Source organism: Astatotilapia calliptera, chromosome 18 (genome assembly GCF_964374335.1).
Source record: "Astatotilapia calliptera chromosome 18, fAstCal68.1, whole genome shotgun sequence".
NCBI classification, from domain to species: domain Eukaryota; kingdom Metazoa; phylum Chordata; class Actinopteri; order Cichliformes; family Cichlidae; genus Astatotilapia; species Astatotilapia calliptera.
Window position 1 is genome coordinate 29,521,047 of NC_137439.1, and position 21,885 is coordinate 29,542,931.

The 21,885-nt window shown below is 40.4% G+C and overlaps 1 protein-coding gene across 2 annotated transcripts in view; it reads left to right on the forward strand.

Annotated features, from left to right (window-relative positions):
- Positions 1 to 20,982, forward strand: part of rem2 (RAS (RAD and GEM)-like GTP binding 2) — a 36,757-nt gene extending 15,775 nt beyond the window's left edge. For both annotated transcript variants that reach the window (XM_026149589.2, XM_026149588.2), the window contains 2 exons: positions 4,381 to 4,558; positions 19,314 to 20,982. In XM_026149589.2, coding sequence (XP_026005374.1) covers positions 4,381 to 4,558; positions 19,314 to 19,642 — 507 coding nt within the window. In that variant the 3' untranslated portion in view covers positions 19,643 to 20,982. The remainder of the gene's footprint in view (positions 1 to 4,380; positions 4,559 to 19,313) is intronic.
- Positions 20,983 to 21,885: the final 903 nt, after the last annotated feature.

Genomic DNA, 21,885 nt, shown 5'->3' on the forward strand with positions numbered 1-21,885 from the left:
TATTGTGGATGGATTATCTCAGTTGTTCTCCTGACTGAAGTTTCGTCCGTTTACAGCATCCTGCCATGCGATTGCATTTGTCTCTAACCATGAGGAACCTTCACGTTAACTTTTATAAGTGGAAAAGTGTTAGTGTTCGTCCTCCAGCTTCACTGTTTATGTTATGCTAACATAGCTGTGTCGCTAGCGATTACGTAGCCCATCATTATATACCAGCTAGCCCAACTTCAGTAACCCTACAAACGTCACTGCTGTTTAGTTTCCTGTCTTCATTTATGTTGGAAGTGATAGCAGAGCTGTACGTTTGAATTTTTTCAGAAATCTCTCAGTCAGAACATGCTATATCATGTTTAGGTAACTAGCGAAACTAGCGAGCTAACTTCCGCTAGCTTCCTGCTAACTTCTAACTCCGTTAAATGTAATACATTTTGTTTTCATGGATGCCTGGAAGTTAAACTTCATAGTTACACCTGGTAAAGCAGCAACGCTGATCGTTTTATTAAAGATGAAAGAATTTAGACAGTTTTTAACTCTCAGTGATGCTGCAGTGTTCGTTTGACCTGAAGTGTACGGAGTTTAGGACCCAGATTACTCCCAGATTTAAGAGCATCTTAGTCCGACAAATACGACAATAACGACGGCCGCTTGTATGTTCTGCAAAAAAATGTGCTTTGTTGTGTATCTGACGGACAAACACCAAACCAGTTCCACATCACTGAAGTTGCACCATTTTTACAAACCAATTCTGGTTCATCTGTTTCACTCAACAATCGGCCATGTGCGTATGAAAACAAAGGCACTGCGCATGCGCGTTTTACTCATATTCTATCGCGATATTTCATTTTCCTATCGTTGCCTAACATTATACCGGTATTACCGTGAACGGTATAATATGGCCCAGCCCTAGTTTTTACTATATCTTTTCCATATGGGTAGATAGTCAAACTTATGGATCAGATCCAGGGATATGTGAATATTGAATGTGTTATTCCAAAACAAATCTACTACTCTGACTTCTTTCAACTCTACTGAGAAGTCCTCCAGACTTTGAAACTTAGCACTAAAAGGTTTCCCTCAAAAAAAACGAAGTGGTCCCAGGACTGATGAACACTTCTTTTGTGTTTCTGAGCATTTAGCTGTGCCTCCTGTGTTGCGCTTGTCTGAATATCGCTGCCTTTTGTCTGTCTTGCTTTCATTTCAATTCCTGGTTTATTTTAAAGGTTAGTTCTTTTTGTGGATATTTGGGTTTTTAATTCCTTCTTTTATTCCCTTCCCTACCCTTGTTATTTTTTTGTTTGACTTCACCCTGGTGTTTACACAGTTTGCATTCATCCTGCTGGCTCTCTGCATTTGTTTTCCTCTTCTTCAGTTGCATTGGTTTGTTGGATTTTCACATTTTGGCAAAATGTTGTTCAATTCAGCCAGACGAGTCCCTGTTTTTAATCTTGATAATTCCATTAAATTCCCCTGAATGCTCTATTAGTACTGTGTGAATGTTGTGGATGATTGTATGTGCACGCGTGCCTGGCTTTTGTATTTGTGTGTGCATGGGAGGAGTTGGTATTGACAGATGGCCTGCTCTCCGTGAACAGAGAGAAGCTGCTTAATCAAGAGAGTGAGAGAGTTGGCGCTGTCCCGAGTTGCTCTGCCTCCGTTTGATAGAGAGGTGTATTTACTTGGTCACAGCCTTCTTCCTGGATCGGTTCATTGCCCATCTAATCGATGTCTACTCTATTTTTGTACGGCTTTTCTCGCAAAGATTTGTCCCTGATTCTTTCTCTGTCTTGTTTTCATTCTTCCTCCTGATCCCCCCCCCCCCCCCCCCCACCCCCCCCAATTCATCAGTGACAGGTGGCCGGTGGCTCCCGTCCCCCTCCTTCCTTTTCCTCTGCTTGTCTTTTGCTGTGTGCTGTCAAACAGATAGCCTGCCAAGGTGCTCCCCATGAATTTCCTGCTCCGGGGTCTGATCGGGCAGTTCTTGGCCGCTTCAGATTGTTTGAATTTTTCAGCCGTCTGAAACTCTCTGGAGGGCTGGGATGTTTACCTTGGGAGCTGTAGATGTAGGGCACAGGCATGGGCACGCTCACACAAGCAGACTGTATGCGGTCCCAATTCAGCAGGCAAATTGGATCATCTGGTCGAAATAAGTTATTTTTTATTGATCCAGTCTTTTGTGGTTGTGTCCTATTTTCAGCTGAACTATGAATAGATTATGTCTGCTGATGGAATGCTATAGATTTAAGGTTTTGGATTAAACCAACCATCAAATATAATTCCTTTATTTTACAGTAAAGTCAAGAGAAAAGCTCCAAGCTAAAGAATGTTATATAAACTTAATTCTCTGCTATTGCGCCACAAAATGGGAACAGAAATGCACTGCACTTGTATTCCTTTATAGCTAAAGACTGCATGCATAGTCTGTGTTTCCCAAAGACTGGATATAAAACTTTGTACTTTCCACTTTATGGTTCTATTTTCATAATGGTTCCTGTATTATCGACATGTAGCCTCGAGAACGAGGCCTGACATTACACTGTGTGGTTTGGTTTCAGGTTTCTGTCTTTGGGAGAAAAATGGTTTGTATTGATTCAGTTTGTTCAACATAAGATGAAATGTCTTTCGTTTTAACCGTTTTGACCCCACTGACCCATTCACAAATCTATATTTCCATGTGCACGCTATTGTGGAGAAACTTTGCTGAACCCACAAAACCTCAGTGTCATGTTGTCATTGTCATGAAGGGAGCAGTTAGCTATGGATGCAAATATGTTCCTATGCACTAATAGCATTTGCCCGATGGCAATAGCTATTAGTGCAAAAAGACCTTTGGTCCTATCAAAGTCTATGGGGAAATCGCTTTATCTCTTAACTTTTGTAAACATTTAACTGCTGAGTTCTTGAGGTCAGTCATTTGATTTGGGTCATACTGAATAAAAAAAGCCAAGTCTCGGTTACACCATGTTTCAAAATTGAGCATTATCCTGGGTATGAAACACGCAACTGCATGACTTGTCAATCACAAGTTGTTTGCCAAAGACTGTGTAGTATCACAGTCAGACCCACCCCTCCACATCATATGCATTTTTTAGCAGTCATGGAGGTTATACTGTCTCTGGGACTGACTTTATATTGAAGCCAGTCTCAAGTGGTTCTTCAAGTAACTGCAGCTTTTTCAGTTTAGCTTTATTTTTCCAAACCAGGAAAAGTTTCAGCTTGTACATCTTGTCACTTGGCAGATCTTTTTAGTTTTATAGTTGGTCTCCTGCAGTGAATACTTTCTCTTTAACAACAAACAGCAGAAAAACTAACTAGGTTCTAGCTTTAATGTTTGCCGTGGGTGCTGTTAGTGTACAGCGGTTTATCAAGGAAGGTTGGTGGTTTGATTCTTGGCTGCTGCAGTCTGCATGCCAAATGCCATCGGGAAAGATACTAAGTCCAAGTTTCTCCGATGCGTTCACTGGAGTGTTAGACAGAAAGCATAGAAAAAAGTGTTGGTCTACATAAGGCATGTTTTATAAAGGGCTTTGATTGCTTAAGTAAAGTAAAAAAGCGCTATATAAGAACCAGTCCATTTATCATGGCTTTAATGAAAGTCTAATCTCCCTGACCACAAGGTCAAACTTAAATGTAAAAGCACGTTTTAGCCACAGACAGTTCAGTTTCCTTAATCTTGACTGTCTAATATCACTCACCCAACAATAGCTGTGTGACTGCTGCAACAGCAGAGAAGACATTATTTTGAAAGCATGCTAGACTGGCTCAGCAAGTGATCAGCTGGGAGGGACTGAGCCTCGATTGCTTGCTGGACATGATTTTTTTCAGTTAGCTTGCCATGACCGATTTTGCACCCACGGACCACCTTCAGTCCAATGTAAACGCAGCCAGCTGAATCGAGAGGAAACGCAATAGAGGGCGAACATGGTCCCAGGCAGTTACAAGCTGCTGTTTCTGCAAGAGCCACTCGGGCTAATTGAGCCTCTGTGACAGGAAGCCCCGACGGGATGTTGGTGCTCACTTTTAAGAGGGTCAGGCAATTCAAAGTGAAGCGTGACAGGCACATAGTCAAGTTGAGCAAAGAACCCCTCTGAGTCCTCTCGTGGGACAGTGATAAAAATTTGAGTACTTGGAAATAGCATTGATGCCATTCCCATGGCTTTGAACAAACACACCAGCAGGCACTGGAGAGGCAATTTTAAAAAGCAGTTGAATAACAAATGATCAATTTGTTGGCGGAATGCAACACGATCTTCTGTAATGGTTAGTAGACACCTGACATTCCACACCTGCTCTGCTGTCACCTGATCTCTCTTTTTACGTGTGCACACCGGTCTGTTCCACCAAGGTGTTTGTATAATACATGTGTGTGTTTGCAATTCACAGGACCTCTCCACACTGCAGTGCGATGTGTGTATCCTGGTCTTCTCAGTGACAGACAGGCGAAGTTTTCACCGCACCGCCCAGCTCCGCCTCCTTCTCAGGGAGTCCCAGCCACAAACCCCAATCATCCTTGTGGGCAACAAGAGTGACCTAGTGCGGTCCCGTGAAATCAGCTCTGAGGGTAGGTAGAAGGATGGATGCTGGTGTGTAGTATAACCTGTATGTAAAAAAAGAAAGACCCATGATGAATTCTCACATTTTTCCCAGTAACCTCCCAGTCACCCCTGTACCAACTGTAACAGGGAGCAGATTTTTAGACTGCCTCAGTGCTGAAACTGTTAGCATGGGGTTGTGGTAATATGAATACACATTACTGCAATAACATTAGTGCCTTTTCTGGATTTTAAAAGAAGACACTTTCAACACATAACTAGAATTTTAGCTGTAATCATCAAGGGAAATGTAAAAAAAATGCATTTACACCAGTGCATTCATGATGACTCATTTATTATATTAGCAAAATCCAGGAGTATGGAGGGCCACAAGTGCCAACATGAATTAAATGAATACACAATTAAATAATTTATTAAATGTTTTAAATTATTTGAAAGCCCATGTAATTAATTATTTATATATCTAATTAATTAATTAATTCCCATTTTTAATCATTAATGACACATTCAATTAATTATTTAATAATTTATTTTATTCATTTTGGCATCTGTGGACCTCCGTATTTTTGTGCTGCACTTTTTATTCATTTTGTATTTAGTGATTAATCTAACTAAATCCCATCTTGGATACAAACGGAGAACCTAACATTGCATTCGCAGGGGAATGATGATTTAAAAATGCACGACAAACAAATTAATCAGACATTTTCCTGCAGTAGCTTCTCTCACAAAAGAAGTGTGTTCCAGAGGTTTACTGTTTTTATTGCGAGACTAAATCTGATTAAAGTTTAAAGCGTCAGTGGTGAGCGCAGACAAATATGCAATTCCTTTGAAAATGTACAAAGTCCTAACATCAGCGCTGCAAAAATCACAGAAGCCTTCTTTGTCATTGCTGTTTTCCAGTTTTTAAACCTTTAATCTCTGCAGTTGACATATCTGAGCGTGACGCAGCTGCCTAACTTTCCCATGGACTCTGCCTCATTTGTAATGTTTATCATGTACGGGCTTATTGGAAATGATGTTTCTGGGTGAATGACGCAAGAAAAGAAACAAATGAAAACTTGTAATGCACTCTCTTTGTCCACTTTCCTTTATTCCTCCCCAAATGTAACATCCTAAACACACAATAGGATCTGGTCAGTACCGATGCTTTCGGTGCTGGTTATAATAGATAAGAATGCCTAAAAGCCCAAAATGAAAATGTTTAGTTAATAGGCACACATTTTCCCCAGAGAATAGTGTGTGCTTTGTACAATTACTCATCAGTCCCTTCTGTTTACCCTCTTCTCTGCCTTGGCTCATCTGTCTCTCTCTGCACGCTGTTTTACCATAAATCTTCCTCAAGGCTGACATCATCTCAATTAGAAGCCGTCTTTGGGGATCTATCTTTGATCAGCAAAATCAATTTCTTCACTGTTTACAATATCCAGGGATTAATGCTCTGTGGTAGACAAAGTTCCCATGAGGAGATCTGTTGCTACAAACTGATGAGATGTTAATATGGAGTAACTATGAAAGCTGTTTACCCCAGTTGGCTTTTTAAAAAACAAAAATGTTGTATTATTCTACCGAACTCAATCAAAGTGGGCGTGATTAGGCTTTTTGAGAGTGATGAACAGAATGACTGTATAGTATAAAAATCAAATAAGAAAAGTTGACCAAACACAAGATTTCCTTGGTGGTTGATTACTCACCTCTATATACACAGGTAGCCAAATCAAGTCAAGAAACCATAATTTCATGTTATTTATTGAGTTAAAAAAGCAGCATAAATCCCACAGATCTTAGAGTTAACTTTTCTTTGCTAAACAACCCTGCTGGGCAGCGAGCTTCGCACGCTTTTGCATATTTTTGGCGTTCGGCACTGAAGTTAAATAAATTCAGTGAGGGAGAAATAGAGCTGTGCGATATGAGATTTTTTCATATCACGATGTTTTTTTCATTTCAGGCGATAACGATATCTATCACGATATAAGCCAAATAACTATATTTGTAAGATTTAAATGTGCCGTTGCTCACAAGTAAAATGTGAAATAATCAGCAGCTTGTTTTTATTTAAATATTTATTTCCCATAATAAGTTCAACAGGGTAGATGTACTTAAGGAACATGAGACTTTTTCAGATAAATAAAGGCAAATATTGCAAACTACACAAAAGGCAGCCGCTAAAGCGTTTAAGTTTCAAAATAGGACAAACGAAACAGACTAAATTGTCAATTCCACTTAGAAACAAAATATTAATTCTAAAAATAAATCTTAGTTTGTTTTACAGAAGAACAGACAAAACTGACTAACTTTTGTCAATATCAAATAAACTGAGAACTAAAAGGAAATTCTCAATCTCTCCTTGTTGTATAGCTTAGCTTTTCAAACAGTTTTAACAGTTACTTTAGTCTGACAAAAGCCGAATGACGAATTAGCGCTTCCAGTCAGAGACTGAGGCTACGTCCACACGTACACGGGTATTTTTGAAAACGGAGATTTTCCGTTTTCGTTTTAAAAAATAATCCCGTCCACACATAAAGGCAGAAATGAAGGAAAACGCTGCTATGAACATGCCAAAGCAGCAGGTGGCGCTAGATTCCTAACCGTGCCTAAATGTTGGCCAATCAGAAGTCTAGAAGCCTCGGTGGGAAAAAGTAAACAAAGCTGGGGCATAGAAGCAGAACCGAGTCGTAAGTGTGGAGGGACAGTAACTGTGTGTATATGTAAGCATTTAAACACTGCAGAGAGTAGAATTAACAGTAACAGTATTGTAGAAATTCATTTCACTGAAACAATAACGCGGCGCACAGTGTGACGCATGCACCAGTTTATTGTATTTCCAGACTTGCTTTCGGCACAATTTACAGTGCACGCTACTCTGTTTTTTGTCAGACTTGAAATAGCCGAAATACCTTCACACTACGGAACTTCTATGGCTCTTCCGTTCGACAATCTCTCCGGCATTGGAACCATCATCTGTTTTCTCTTTGGTCACGCTCGGTTGATTTTTCTAGTCGGCACACTCATTTCCTCCATTACGCGCTGGCTCCATTACCCGCTGGCTGCTTCCCAAACAAACACACGTGCGGCTTGGCACTTGTGCTGTACGTAACAAGTCACGCGACGTAACGCTGCGGCTGTGATTGGTTCGGCTCTGCGCTACTTAATTTGGATTGGCTGACCTTTTTTTTTTTTTTTTTTTTGAGGACAAGAGCGGCGAGGTCTATCGCGATAGCTTAATTTCTCTATCGAGTAAAAGTTATATCGCGATACATATCGTTATCGTTCTATCGCCCAGCTCTAGGGAGAAACAAGCAATTCTACACTGAATTCATTTGGTGACAATCCACTGAACACAGATCAGACCACGGGCAGGTTATAATTTGGCTGGACTTTTATGGGTGAATTTTTATGAAGCTCTGCCAGGCAAACCCATTACCCGGATTTCATTAATGTTTTAAACAGGAGCTGGGTGAAGAGTGGTGGTAGCTGAAAAAAAAGAGAGAGAAAGAGTGACAGCCCAGTTTGACCTTGATCTAAATTTGTAATTGTGTCATATATGGCTGTGATCTTAAGCCTTCACTGTCATCTCTGCAGTTTCAATTTATATTCATTTATATATTTAACTCCGTGTCCCTCGGCGCTGCTTGATGTTTTGTTTTTTGTTTGTTTTCCAGAAGGCATATCTCTGATTGGATAATCTCCCTTTTACAGTGCACAGCTGCTCTTACAATCTTTACGTATGTTTGTCCTCATCATATATTCACAACTGGCTGCATTTACATCCACATATTAAACGTGCTAACAAGCAGACTCCCTCATCTCGCTCTATCTTCTCGCTGCTTGATGTCAGCGAGGCGGTTTCAAAGAGAGGGCTTTGATAAGAGGAACGGGAAGGAGAGGAGTGACGCAGGGAAGGGCAAATGTACGAGAATGCTGTGCGTATGAAAGAGAGCCTCAATTTGGGGTGATGTGTGAAATGCATAGTGGAGCGGCGCGTGCGCTGGGGAAGAGTGCGGCTTATTTTGCCCTTCAAAAGAACCACTCTGAGTTCTTACACAATCAGATTGGGCATATTTCAGCAGAGGTTATACTGTTTGTGCTACATCCATGTGCCAGTTTTGCCACACATCAATATTGTGAGTGTGCATCTCTAAAATTTTTGTTATTAGGTAGCATTCATTTAAAAATTACTAACGGCCTGCCAGTGTTATTGAATTCTGCACTTTTTTGACTATTCAGTCACAAAAGTTTTTAAAAGACCCCCACAAGCCGCTGCTGCTGGCTGTGACAGGCGTAAAAGCTAAATTGTCTCATTTGTAATCTGGACGAACTGTCATTGATCGGAGATCAGCTTCACTAGCAGATAAAATGAAAGCTTAAATTGTGAGTCTGAATCAAAGTCTGGACAGAGTGCATGTTAGCCCTTACTCGACTCAGCTTTTAATGCTAAAGCAATTTTGATGTGAACATCCAGTGACTTACTGTAATGTGGAATGATTGCTCGTCCTACCAAACTGTCCTAAAAAAGCCAACTCATCTCTGCAGCTCTACTATGCATTTACTTTTAACTCTTTGGATTGGTTTTATTACTGTAAATGTACATAGATCATTTAAGTGGAACCCAGTGAATAAATAAAACCTTTTCAAACCACTTATAATAAAGCTAGGCTAGATAACGTGTACTCATATCACATAACAACAGAGTCAAAGTAAATATGTGGACCCTGATATTATTTTAAGGACCTGTTGGGGACAAAAGAAAAAGTAAAGTAGGGCCATGAACATGTTTTAAATGAGATGCAAATGATATGCTGATGTGCTAGATAAATAACTTCATGATCTATAGATGGACAGACTCTTTCAAAACTTGAATATGTTTTTGTCAGAAAAGTTTCATGCTTTTTTTCCTGAGTTCGGAAGTTTAACAAATACCCAGCAAACAGAAGCACTATGGCCACATCCACTTGGGGCCCAAGCATGATGAGTGTGGGTCTGCTTGTGCTTATGCAGGCTCACAGTTCACCAACATCTGCACACAGGCATGTTTACTAGGTTTGTTTAAGGGATGTTGACACTGGTAAAATAAGATGAAAGGAATATTTTTGATTAAATATGGCAATGTACAATTAAAGACTTAGAGCAATCCAACTCTCTCATCTTCATGAGGGAATCTTCAAGTTCGGCACAAATTCTCTTGAGATTACAGTTTGTTGTAGTATCCACACTAAATGTATGGTTACTTATTTCTTCGATGCCTAAAACTCAAGAATTCATACACTAACCTATCTATTATAGCCAAAAGGTTAACAGTCAACATCACAGAGTTGAGCAAAATACATGGTCATGTCATGGTCATGGTTTACAGCTGGAAAAAGACAGAGTGCCCATTTTATGTTGAGAAGTAGTTGCTGCAAAAAGTGATGATCTTGGAGTTTGTTTATGTGTCAGGGTCAGATAAAAGTAAAGACAAAGCTGTTGAGTTACTAGTCCAGAGCATATATATGTGCCATATTGCACAATGATATAAGTATTATTAATCAAGATTAATAGGCTGAGTATTGTGTACACATATTGGACTGTACTTGCTCACATAAAGAACCTAACGATCGGCACTATATCAGCACTGTGTTGTGTTTGTGCTTTGGTGTGAGAAGCAACAAGAATGTACCTACCTGTTGCTATAAGGTTTTATTGATGGGTTTGTTTTGGAGCATTTCTGACCCCTAGTGGCCAAAATATGATATTTGCTGCTTTAATATTAAAAAAACCATAAAGAAAGGGTTTGGGCAGGCAATAATAACAAAGCTTTGAGGATTGTTAGTTGGAAAACTGAATTTGATAAATCAATGTTAGATTTTTATCTGCAGTAATGTCAGACAATAATATGTCAACTACTGTGTGCTTTTAATGAAATTTGGTCAGAAACATGCATTTGGTGTATTTGCATTGTGATATATTTGAAATAACTACACTTATCCTTGGTTATAGATGTCTCTGTATACATCAATAAAATGCAGTGAATGAACAAAAGAGGAATCTAAATCAAATCAATATTTGGTGTGACCACACTGACTTCTTCTAGGTACACTTGCACACAGTGTTTGAAGGAACTTAGCTTGCAGGTTCTTCCAAACATCTGGGAGAACTAACCACACATCTTCTGTAGATGTAGGCTTCCTCACATCCTTCTGTCTCTTCATATAATCCCAGACACACTCGATGATGTTCGGGGCCATACCATCACTTCCAGTACTTCCAGTACTTCTTTACGCTGAAGATATTTCTTAATGACCTAGTGGCTGTATGTTTGGGGTCGTTGTCCTGCTGCAGAAAACATTTGGGGTCAATAAACAATCATTAATTTTTCTGAAAGCATTCTTTGTTTAAAGCATTTTTCTCACCTGCCTAAAACGTTTGCACAGTACTGTACATAGTTATACATTAGATTAATTTATGGATTTAGGATTATCATAAATTTCTATAAAGGATATTGTTTTTGGCATGGTTTAAGTTTCAAGACACAGTAGGCTGTGCATTTCTTGTTTTCCTCAAGCTTTGTATAGTCAATCAAAATTAGTGGAAACACGGTTTAGGGGAAATTCTTGTTTGTTTTGGGGGGGTTTTGCTTTTTTTGCTGTGCAACTTAAATCAAGGCAGCAAGTGCAAAATGTGCACGCTGGCGCATGCTCGTTGCTGTCAACTCGTGTTGGCTCTCGGCTTCAGCGTACACTTGATGATGTGAGTAGAAAGAGGCGGTAGAGAGGGTAGGAATGAATAATGAGAGATGCCTATACTCAGCAGATTCTTTTGTCATAGAAAAACAACAACAACAAAAAAAAGGGGGGATTGTGGTCAGCGATATGCAAATGCTGCATCCATGTTCCCGGGGCGCATGACAACAATGTTCTCATGTTGTCTCTGGACAGGCCACGTGTACATTTTTTTGTTTTTTTTCTGACATGTGAACTTGACAGAGGCAGCTCTCCGACCTGCTTGCCTAGCCAACATCCTTCTAAAAGTACCTGAGGCCTTTCTGAGAGAGCTAAAGTCATAAAGTCTATTTATGGCATGTACAGTGACACTTTTATGCTGCTATGTCTCACCTACCCCCTCTTGCTACATCTCTCCCTGCCTCTCTATCCTCACCACCCAGTGATACACACACTGTCACTCTGGGAACATATTTATCATTTGCTCAATATGGTGTTGGTGTGGCCTTGCTCCTCAGGCCTTTGATTAATATGCACTCTGGCTCCGTTTGCTTAGTCGGCGTTCTTTCTGTCTTTCCCCTCCTGTCTCAGTCTGTCTCCTTCCCCTTCTCCTGCATGTTCACATCATCTGCCGTCTCGCATGTCGTTCCCTGTCGGGATCGCCTTCTTGCTTTATAAGTCACATTTCCTCCTTTTCATCACTGTTGTCTTTCTTCATCAGTCTTTTCTAATGGTCAGGATATAGGTAGAGAGCCCCATCCCTTGTCTCATCTCCTCACCATGTTTTCTCATCTTGGTTGCTTTCCTCTTTGCTCTCCCTTCTTTTTTCCCCTCTTTCATCTCCTTTCTGTTCTCCTTTCATCATTTTATTTCCTATTTGTTCCCTCCTACCTCCTCTGCTCTTGATATCTTTCTTGTCCTTGTCTCATCTCGTTGTCTCAGCTCCTCTCCATATTCTTCCTCCCACCTCTCTCCTTCTTACCTTCTGTCTTCATTTATTCTCATCATCTTTCTTGCTTTTCTACTCATCTCCTCTTAATTCCCTCATTTCCTTTCCTTTTCTCTTCTTCTGCTTTTCTCCTCCACTCGTTTCCTTTGTTTTGTTGCTTATTTTCCTGTCACCTCTTCACTTTTACTTTTGTCTGATCTCCTCCTGCTTTCGATCTGCTCCTTTGCTTCTGTTATCTCGTTTAATGCTCTTACCTCATCTTTCAATTCTCTCTTCTCCTTTTGCTTCATCCTCTCATGTTGTACCCCTCTCAGCCCTCTCCCCCTTCAATTCAATTTTGCAAGCTCCCTTTTAACAGGTTATTCAATCAGCTGTTGTAGGTATTAGTAAAAGTCCTGGTAATCTGGTCTGGGATTTGCTGTATTTCCTCTCTCTCTTACCTCACCCACTATTAGGTGACACTGCAGACGTTCAACAGCTGCTGTGTGCTTGGATTATTAGACCCAGATCAAATCTGGAGCTGTTTTTCCCTAGTGCAATACCCGTGTAACACTGGTGTGCATATGTTCATGCTCTGCAAAGGCAGCCACACCAAAACCAGACTGACAAGTTGCATTGGAATGGCCTTAATTTAAAATATAATATCATAATATAATGTAAGCATTATAGGATCAGTGTTTTGAACTCATTTTCAGGTACAAGTCCATATCAAAGAAATCAGACCAAACTCATCATCCAACTGAAAGCCCTGAAACTTTTGGAAGAAAACTTTAAGTCACCATGAGATGATCATATGTGACCACATAGAAGAATTCTGTTATTTTACAGTCTGGTTTTTGTTCTTCGTCTTGGAAACTTTATTAAATCTTTTGTCACCTACTTCTTTGCTTCACCTTCTTTGCTTTTTTTTGGGGGGGAGGAGGGGTTAGAAATGACTGAAAGATTAATAGGCTCTGTTTTGAGTTTTGTTCAAAAAAGAATGACTTCATATAGGGAAAAATATATATCACATGTGCAGGACACCTTAAACTAGTTTTTTAATTAAGCACCAAGGCAGAACAAAATCGGGGCTATATCACAACATGAGGACTAAACCCCGATTCAACCAGACCCAAAACTGATCCAGAATTAAAACAGGACTACAACAGTTCAAAATCAGGACTACTGAGGACTTAACCAAGACAGAACCACAATCAGAACTAGATGATAGTAGCACTAAAAATCATCATAGACCTGCACTACACTTGTTTTTTTAATTCTATCAAAGTACACTATTTAGATTGAGAAAAGTTTATATAATTATTTAGCCTTGTTGTGCAAACAAGCCTGCATAACAAGGCTAAATATAGAATTTGAAAAATAGCAAACCTAAAAAGAAACACTAGGTACGAGATACATGAGTACCTATGATACGGTGATACTTTTGGTAAACAACCATTTGACTAACATGTGTGTCTCACCTGCTCTTGTTCATCTCTGTTCTGTCCTCGTTCTCCATCTCCCTCTCTGTTCCTCTCTCTCCCTCTTTGTGCTGACAATCATCAAATATACAGTTGAAACCACATATTTATGTACTCTTCAGCTCAAAACACAAACACTTTTTTAATTGTAACATCAAATCAGACTAAATGTTTATTTTTTTAGATTGATAAATATAAAAAACATATTTGTTAACTTTAAGAGTAAAGAGAGAAACTGTCTGTATTTCTTAATTGCAAATGGCACCAAATTGTATTCAAACTGAGCCACACTTATGGAGCTCCACAGTTCTTTTCCTGGTGTTTTGGTTGACATCTCTTGATTTTCCCATGTCACAGAAACAGGCTCTGTGTTTTGCCTTTATATGCATCCACAGCTGTGCCACCAGTTTACTCACATGGACTCTACGAACCTATCAGAAGCTTCTTCAGCTCAGAATGGAATCGTCTGGAGTTTCTTATTAATTAACAAACTTAGTGTACATGTACTCCTAAATTTGATCAAAGTGATAAAAATAGACAGCTCTGTCTCTCTTTATTCTGACATTTAACTAATTCAAAAGATATTTCAATATTTATCTAAAACAAAAGTTTACTCTAAATTGATGTTGTACAGTAAAAATGTTTTCTGTTTTCTCCCTAAAGTGTATATAAATATCTGGTTACAAATGTGAATATCCTGCTGTGTACTGAAATCCCTCTTGTTTTGCATAGAAATATACTGAACAACATACAAAGCATAATATATAAAATAACATTTACCTGAGTTTTTTCTTTGAAAGAAGCCTCTAATGTCCATTCTTATATTTCAGTACATAACTGAAACCGATTTAGTCGGGGAGGGTAAGAACTGAAAATATGAAATAAACACACGTAAGATAAGACTCTATAAAAAAAAATAGCATTTGTTCGGCTTTTCATTTCGCCATTTGTTGATTCACTTGAAGAGCGAGTAACGTAATATTGGTCAAGTGATCAGTTTGATATCAATCTTTCGTGATTCACCGTCATATTTACATTATTTGTACGGTACGAATGATTTGCTTTGGTACCTGCTCAAACTTAAGCTCTCCTTAGTATGGCTGGCTCCGTTTCTCCAACAGCGCACTCACAGGCAGCAGCTGCCCCGCCCCCTCGCTCAGTCGCTTAGTGCCTGAGCTTGGATCATACCAATATCGGGGGAATTCACGCACAGTCGTAAATTCCCACAGTGTGCACTATGTGCTTCGAATATTGTGTGTACTTTTTGTTTTATACAGTTGTCAGCCAGGCATCTAACTATGAAAAAATTACACTCCAAAAGACCCTGGACTTCTGACAAAACAACCCGGGCTTAAGCCCAGTAAGCCACCTCCACGCTCCGCCCCTGACGTGGGGTCAGGATGGTCATAAGAAAGGTAGTTGATCAGCCAGAAAATACACAGGAGGAACTTGTTGATGATCTGAAGGCAGATGGGACCACAGTCACAAAAAACACCACTGGCAACACACTACACCATTATTGGATTGTAATTTTGCAGCGCCTGCAAGGTCCTCCTGTTCAAGAAAGCACATGTACAGGACTGTCTTAAGTTTTCTAGTGAACATGTAAGTGATTCAGATAAAGTGCTACGTTGCAGATGAAAGTAAAATCAAGCCCTTTGGCACTGATGCAGCCTGCTATGTTTGGAGGAAGAGAAATGCTGAGGAGGACTTAAAGAACACCACCCCCTGCCCTACAGCACAAGTACCCCCACAGTCAAGCATGGAGGTGGAAACATTATGCTTTGGGTGTGTTTTTCCTGCTAACGGTACAGGATGACTTCACCGCATTGAGGGGCCAAGGGACAGGGCAGTGTCCATAAAATGTTCCCTCAGCTGGAACACTGATGACGGGTCGTGGATCGATCTTCTAGTATGATGAAGACCCAAATATTTATTTTACTAAATGATATGAAACTCAGTTTATACCTTTTATGTAAGTTTTTTTCTGGATTTTTGGTTGATATTCTGTCTCCCTCCCCCTTTAAAATAAAATTACCATAAAAATTAGACACTGCTCATTTCTTTGTATGAGAGCAAATGTAAAAATTCAGCAGGGGATAAAATAATTAGCTCCCCCACTGTACTGCTAGAATGGTGGCTCATTTTAATCATTGCCAAAGTTTCAAATAATGACATTAGCATATTTTTAAGTAAAAAAGAGAGCATATCTAGTCATCTCAAGTACACAGCTATTTTAGGAAAAGGTCCCATAAACCTACACTATAATGCCAAACATATTTGCTTGTCTGCTTTCATATGCATATCAGCTTGAGGGAGATGCTATGCTTAATGCATAGGGTTTAATATGATGTCACCCTATGATGTATGATGTCATGTTTATGGACATTTTTGACCATTCTTCCAGAAGCACATTTCTAAAGTCAGACGAGAAGGCCTGGTTTGCAGACTCCGCTCTAATTCATCCTAAAGGTGTTCTATGAGGTTGAGGTCAAGACTCAACCTGCAGGCCAGTCAAGTTCTTCATACCAAACCTGCTCATGTTTTTATGACCCTTGCTTTATTTATGAACTGATTTGCACTCATGTTGGAACAGAAAGGAGCCACTTACAAAGTTGGGAGCATGAAATGTCACACTAAGAGTTCCTTTCACTGAAACTAAGAGGCTGAGCACAACTCCAGAAAAACAACCCCTTGCCATAATCTCCCTGTGCTTCAAGCTTTACACTCGGCACAATCAGTCAGACAAGTACTGTTCTTCTGGCAACCGCCAAACCCAGACTCATTCATGGGCCATGCAGACAGAGAAGCGTAATTCGTCACTCGAGAGAACACGCCTCCACTGGTCCAGTGGCCGCATGCTTTACACGCAGTGGTGCTTGGTGATGTAAGGCTTGGATGTGGCCACTGAAACCCATTCTATCAAGCTCTCTATGCACTGTTGTTGAGCTAATGTGAAAGCAGCATGAAGTTTGCAGGTCTGTAGCATCTGCTCTGCAATTTTACGTGGCCTATGACTTTGTGGCTGAGCTGCTGTTGTTCCCAATCTCTTTCACTGCGTTACACCACTAACAGCTGGCTATGGAATAGTGAGGAAATTTCATGACTGGACTTGTTACACAGGTCACATCCTGTCATGGTACTATGCTGGAATTCACAGAACTCCTGAGAACAACCCATTCTTTCCCAAATGTTTCTGATTTTATATACCTGTGGCCATAGAAGTGATCGAAACACCTGAATTCAATTATTTGGATGGCTGAGTGAATACTTTTGGCAATACAGTGTACTACTCAGAGCATCAGTTTGTGAGTGGAACCCAGTCAGAACGTAAAGAGGTGACCTTTAGATATGGCCTGTCTTTGTCTGCACCTCGTTAAACCAGCACGTTACAGGCGAAGAGGAGAGAAGCAGTTTACAATAAAACAAAAGAGAACTATTTTGAACTGTGAACCAAACAGAGCCATTGTAATAGAGTCTGAGATTTAAGAAATACCTGGGGATATTACCTAAAGATGGAACACACATCGTGCATTAAACATAAGCTAAGGATAAGTGAAAAAAATGGAATGCACATTTATGTAATTATGCAATTATTGGTCTAAAAAAAAAGCTATAAATCTTTTATTGTTCAGAAATATTCCAATTAGAGTTCATTGTAACGTGCATTTAATAGAAGAATCAGAACTACTCAGGAGAGCCTCAGTCACTCTGGCACATTTAATATAAAATTACATAATTGAAAGGTTCAGCTTATCTGAATTTGCTTTACTTTTTGTGCTGTTTTCCATCCATTGTGAGTAGACAATTGAGTTTTTATCAGCACTTCATCTGAGTATTATTGTGCTCTTGACATCATTTTTTCTAAACTAATACTCTAAAATGTCCTCACAAAACCCAAACATAATTGTTCTACAGCTGTGACCTCTTCCCGCTGCCGTCATTTTAAGTTCCTGCGGTGTATTTCTAAAAACAGTTATTGTGAGTGCCAATAATACACTTAAAAGACCTTTCCAGCACGTGGCTGCTTGTGAGCTCTCAGATTTTAGCTCTGTGCAGAGCAGGAGTAAAAGCTAAAGCACAGTTGAGGGAGAGCAGTGGTTGTGCCATTTGAGTTAACAAAGAAAGCCATTTGTTGTAGAATGATCTGTATCTGTCAGCTTTCCTTATCACTGTGGCTTGTTTGGCCAGGGACAGACGGGCGCTTTTAGCTGATATCCTGAGCCTTGTCAACAACATGCTTAGTCACCTGTCCTTATTCACGAGAGTCACACTGAGATAGAAAGCATTTCCCTGCTGCCAAGAGATTTGAGCTTATACAGCCCAGGCCACATTTAACCCCATCTTGGCTCAACTGTCTCACTGTGTCCTTGTGGACTCACCTGTGAATGCTGATTTTACAAATGCACAATAATCAGGGCCTTGTGGTAGAATTAAGATTCCTTAGTTTTGTGGTGCTGTAAGAGGCAGATAAAATTACAAATAAGAAATGCGCATTTCTTGATAAAAAACAACATTTGTAAATGATAGAGAGGTGTTTGTACTGCAAGTTTCTTATTGTACTAATTTATTTCAGCTGCATCACAGTGTTTCATCCATTGTCATGAAGTTGCATCTGTTCGTATATGATGACTTCATACTTCATAGTATTTTTGTAGAATTTGGGAAAAGCAACATAACCCTAACCCCAGGTTGGCTTACTTTTCTTCCGAGTCTTTTAACAGTAACACACAACCTCCATAGGTGGTTGGAGGCTGCTCACGCAGAAGTAAACTATGGTGGCCCTGAGAGTTCAAACGCACTGCAACTTTAGAAAAATCAGCAAGTAGTAGAATGGCAAAAACTCACAAAATACAGTGGAAGTGTTTTTGGGGAGTGAGTAACAACAGAACAGCTTTTGGAAGTGACAGAAAGGGAAACATGCGAATGATATCACTGAGACACGTTTAAAAGAAGCCAACGATGTGTCTGTGTGAGGGGGGAAAATATGCAGGTAATGTGTGTTTTAAATGCATTATTCTTATAACACTGCAGAGCCATGCTTTCTAGTAGCCATTTTGTCACATTATTGTTGCCTCAAAGAAGCTTCAACTTTGTTTTTTTCTATTTCCATAGTGTTTTCTATGCTTTTGAAACATTTCTTCTTTGTGTTTTCTTAAGTTGCAGTGCTTTTGAACTCTGTGGGCCACCCTGGTAAGCCACATCAGGACACGTGACAGGAAATAATTTGATTTCTAGTCTCAATGTTCATGAATGAGAAATATAATGTTGTTTTTAAACGCATAAAATAGCGCAGTCTAAAACCCACCACAATTCCCCTTCCTCTTTTATTTCTCTGTTACTGCCGTAGCTTTCAGGCACAGTTTCAGAAGCACATTACACGGGGGAGAGTCCAATCCTCCCATCTCACACAGCCGGTCACGATTTTCTGTGAAAGGACTTCCAAACACTTAGAAAGCTAATAGAGATTTCAAAACTGCAGTGAGTGAGCTCTCAAGTACTACCTCGTGGTGATACACATCACACGGCAGCTGGGCTGTTTTCACAATCCAGTGTCCGTAAATTTCAAACTGCTGCCTCTAAATGCCATCTACAGCTGACATTATGTAGATCCTTAGTTATAAAATGCTTCCCAAATGTCTCTGTTTCCAACCAGAGGCCCAGTCCAGCGCCATGATGTTTGACTGCCTCTACTTGGAGCTCTCTGCCTCCTTAGAACACGGCACCAGTGAGCTGCTGGAGGCGGCAGTGCGGACCGCGAGGGGAGACTGCGTGGGCCCCGGATGGACGGACGGTGACCCCGGTGCTGGCCGCAGGGAGAGCCTGACGAGCCGGGCCAAGCGCTTCCTGGCTGGTCTCGTGCCCCGATCGTACGGCCGAGACAGGGACCGGGATCGAGGCCGCTACAGGGAGATGAGCCGCCACAGGGGCAGCAAAATCCTTCGGCAGAAGTCCCGCTCCTGTCATGACCTCAGTGCACTGTGACACACACCCACACACATAAATGCAGGCAAATAGACACACTCAACATGAACACAGACATACACCAAATTGAAAGACATGGAGGTGGGTGGGGGGCTAAAAGACTGAGGAGTAAAAGGAGATCGAGTTGGAGGGACAACATGAAAAGGACTGGAGCAGGCTCACGGGAATGGGAAAATTAGAGAGGTGTAAGGAGAGAAATTTAGCCGCCGAAGAGGAAGGTCAGGGGAGGAGAAAGTGGGAGAAAACAATGAACAGATAGCCCGAAACTCATTTCGGGAGAACAAAAAATCAACGATAAGGAGGTGAGCTCCATTTGTTGCTCTGGCTTGGGTGAGTCAGTGAGCACTCGCTACCTGATGAGAGCCGGCGAGGGAAGATTAGCATGAGAGTTGGATCAAACTGGCGATTTGACGCTTAATGTCACGAAATGAGAAACAGACTGGGGTCACAAATAAACACACACCCAAGTAGCACGCACTGATAATGTAGAGACTGATAGCAATCTAACGTATACCTGTTATAGACCCTGTTTTATAGCATGCAGAGTAGACGATTTAAGACATGATCCTGTAGGTTTTACAGTTACACGATTCTGTACCTCAGTGGCCAATAGCTAATGCACAATCTAGCTAGTGTCTCTAGCAACACCATCTCAAAGGCAAGACTATTTATAAAAGTGCTCCATCTCCACGCATCTTTGGCCACTTTCCACACTGCATCCACTGTTCTGTCCCCATATTGATTTAAAGTAGTGTTTGATGATACTGCCTGTGGCACATGTTCATTTGAGACTTTTATACACGGTTTAAAACGTCAGCACCCAAGCCATAACTTTGCTGAACGCACCACGAGTGATCAGCACAAAGAACCCTTTACTGGAGGATGTGAAGCAAAGGAGAAAAGGTCAAGACGGCTGTAAGGACTAAGCCGTTGGCAGGGATAACCAGACTGAACTCTTCTTCAATCGAAGCTGAGTCACAGAACACTGAGATACTCTCGAAGCGCAGGGGGACAAAACAAGAAAACCTAATCTACCTGTGGCTGTTTGATGTATTCCTTCTCTTCCCTTTTTTACCCACCGGCATCATTATTATGATGAATGATGATGATTCTTATAATCATTATTATTAATGTTGTTATTATTATTATTATGTGTGTTTCGACTGAATTCTGTGGGGGCTGGCCACACAGGTGACCCAGAAAAGAACGTTCTGGAAACGTTGTTCTGATATCTCATCAAGCGTGGGGGCGTCACTGACACTTCCTCACTTGTTTGTCATCGTCAACTGAGCACTCTCGTCTTTACCACTGAGAATAAATAAAGATTTCTTTGACATCCAGTCCGAGTGTCTCGTCAGTTTTTTAAGACGCCACTAGAAAACGAGCGCCTCATTACAGCTGTCAGTCACACTGAGGGATGGTGTAATAAACCATCAGATGACTCGCAGGTATTCTGGACAGACTGGGAGATGGATTCTCAGGACACTGGCTCCATTTAGGGCTAGCAGCAAAAAAGATGCTGCCTCATCATTGTGCGCCTGTAACAAAATCTTAGGTTAAAAATAGATCGGAGGAAGGAATATGAACCATGGCTTAGCAATATGAACTGCCTGAACTCCACCATATATACAGAACACTTGTAATTTGTGTGAAGTGATAAATTACCTGCTTAATGATGAGAGTGCAAAAAACAAATCCTTCTATAGCACTCACTCCTAGCCTTTTCAGTCTTACAAACCTGTGCAGTATCTTGCAGATCAACTGAAGTACCCCTTTGTTCCCACAGCCCTCTGCTCTGAATATGCTCATTTAAAGTGATGTTATATTGATTTTATTAATATGAAAGTGAATATCGTTACAATTTTTGTAGTTTTGTAGTTGAGTTAGTAGATAAACAAAAGCACACCATTTGCCTTTAGTTTAACCATTGTTTTTAGCACTATATAGGCTATCTGTAGCTTTGAGCTAATTACTTTAAGTCTTGCTAAATGTAACTCGTGCAAACTGTGTCGCTAACTGTGGATAAAACATCAGCGCTTAAGGTCAAAGACCTCAATCAAGTCAGCTGAAGCCAGATGTGTGACTCAATAAATACATTAGCTTACTGCTAATACAAAGGAGTTACGTTTTGTTGTTTTGTGGAACTTTTCTTCAAGTGTGCAGATATTTGGACATTTTAACCATTATTCCAAGCTACATATCTATTCCTTATTTTTAACTGTGTCTCTGTAACTAAGGATTTT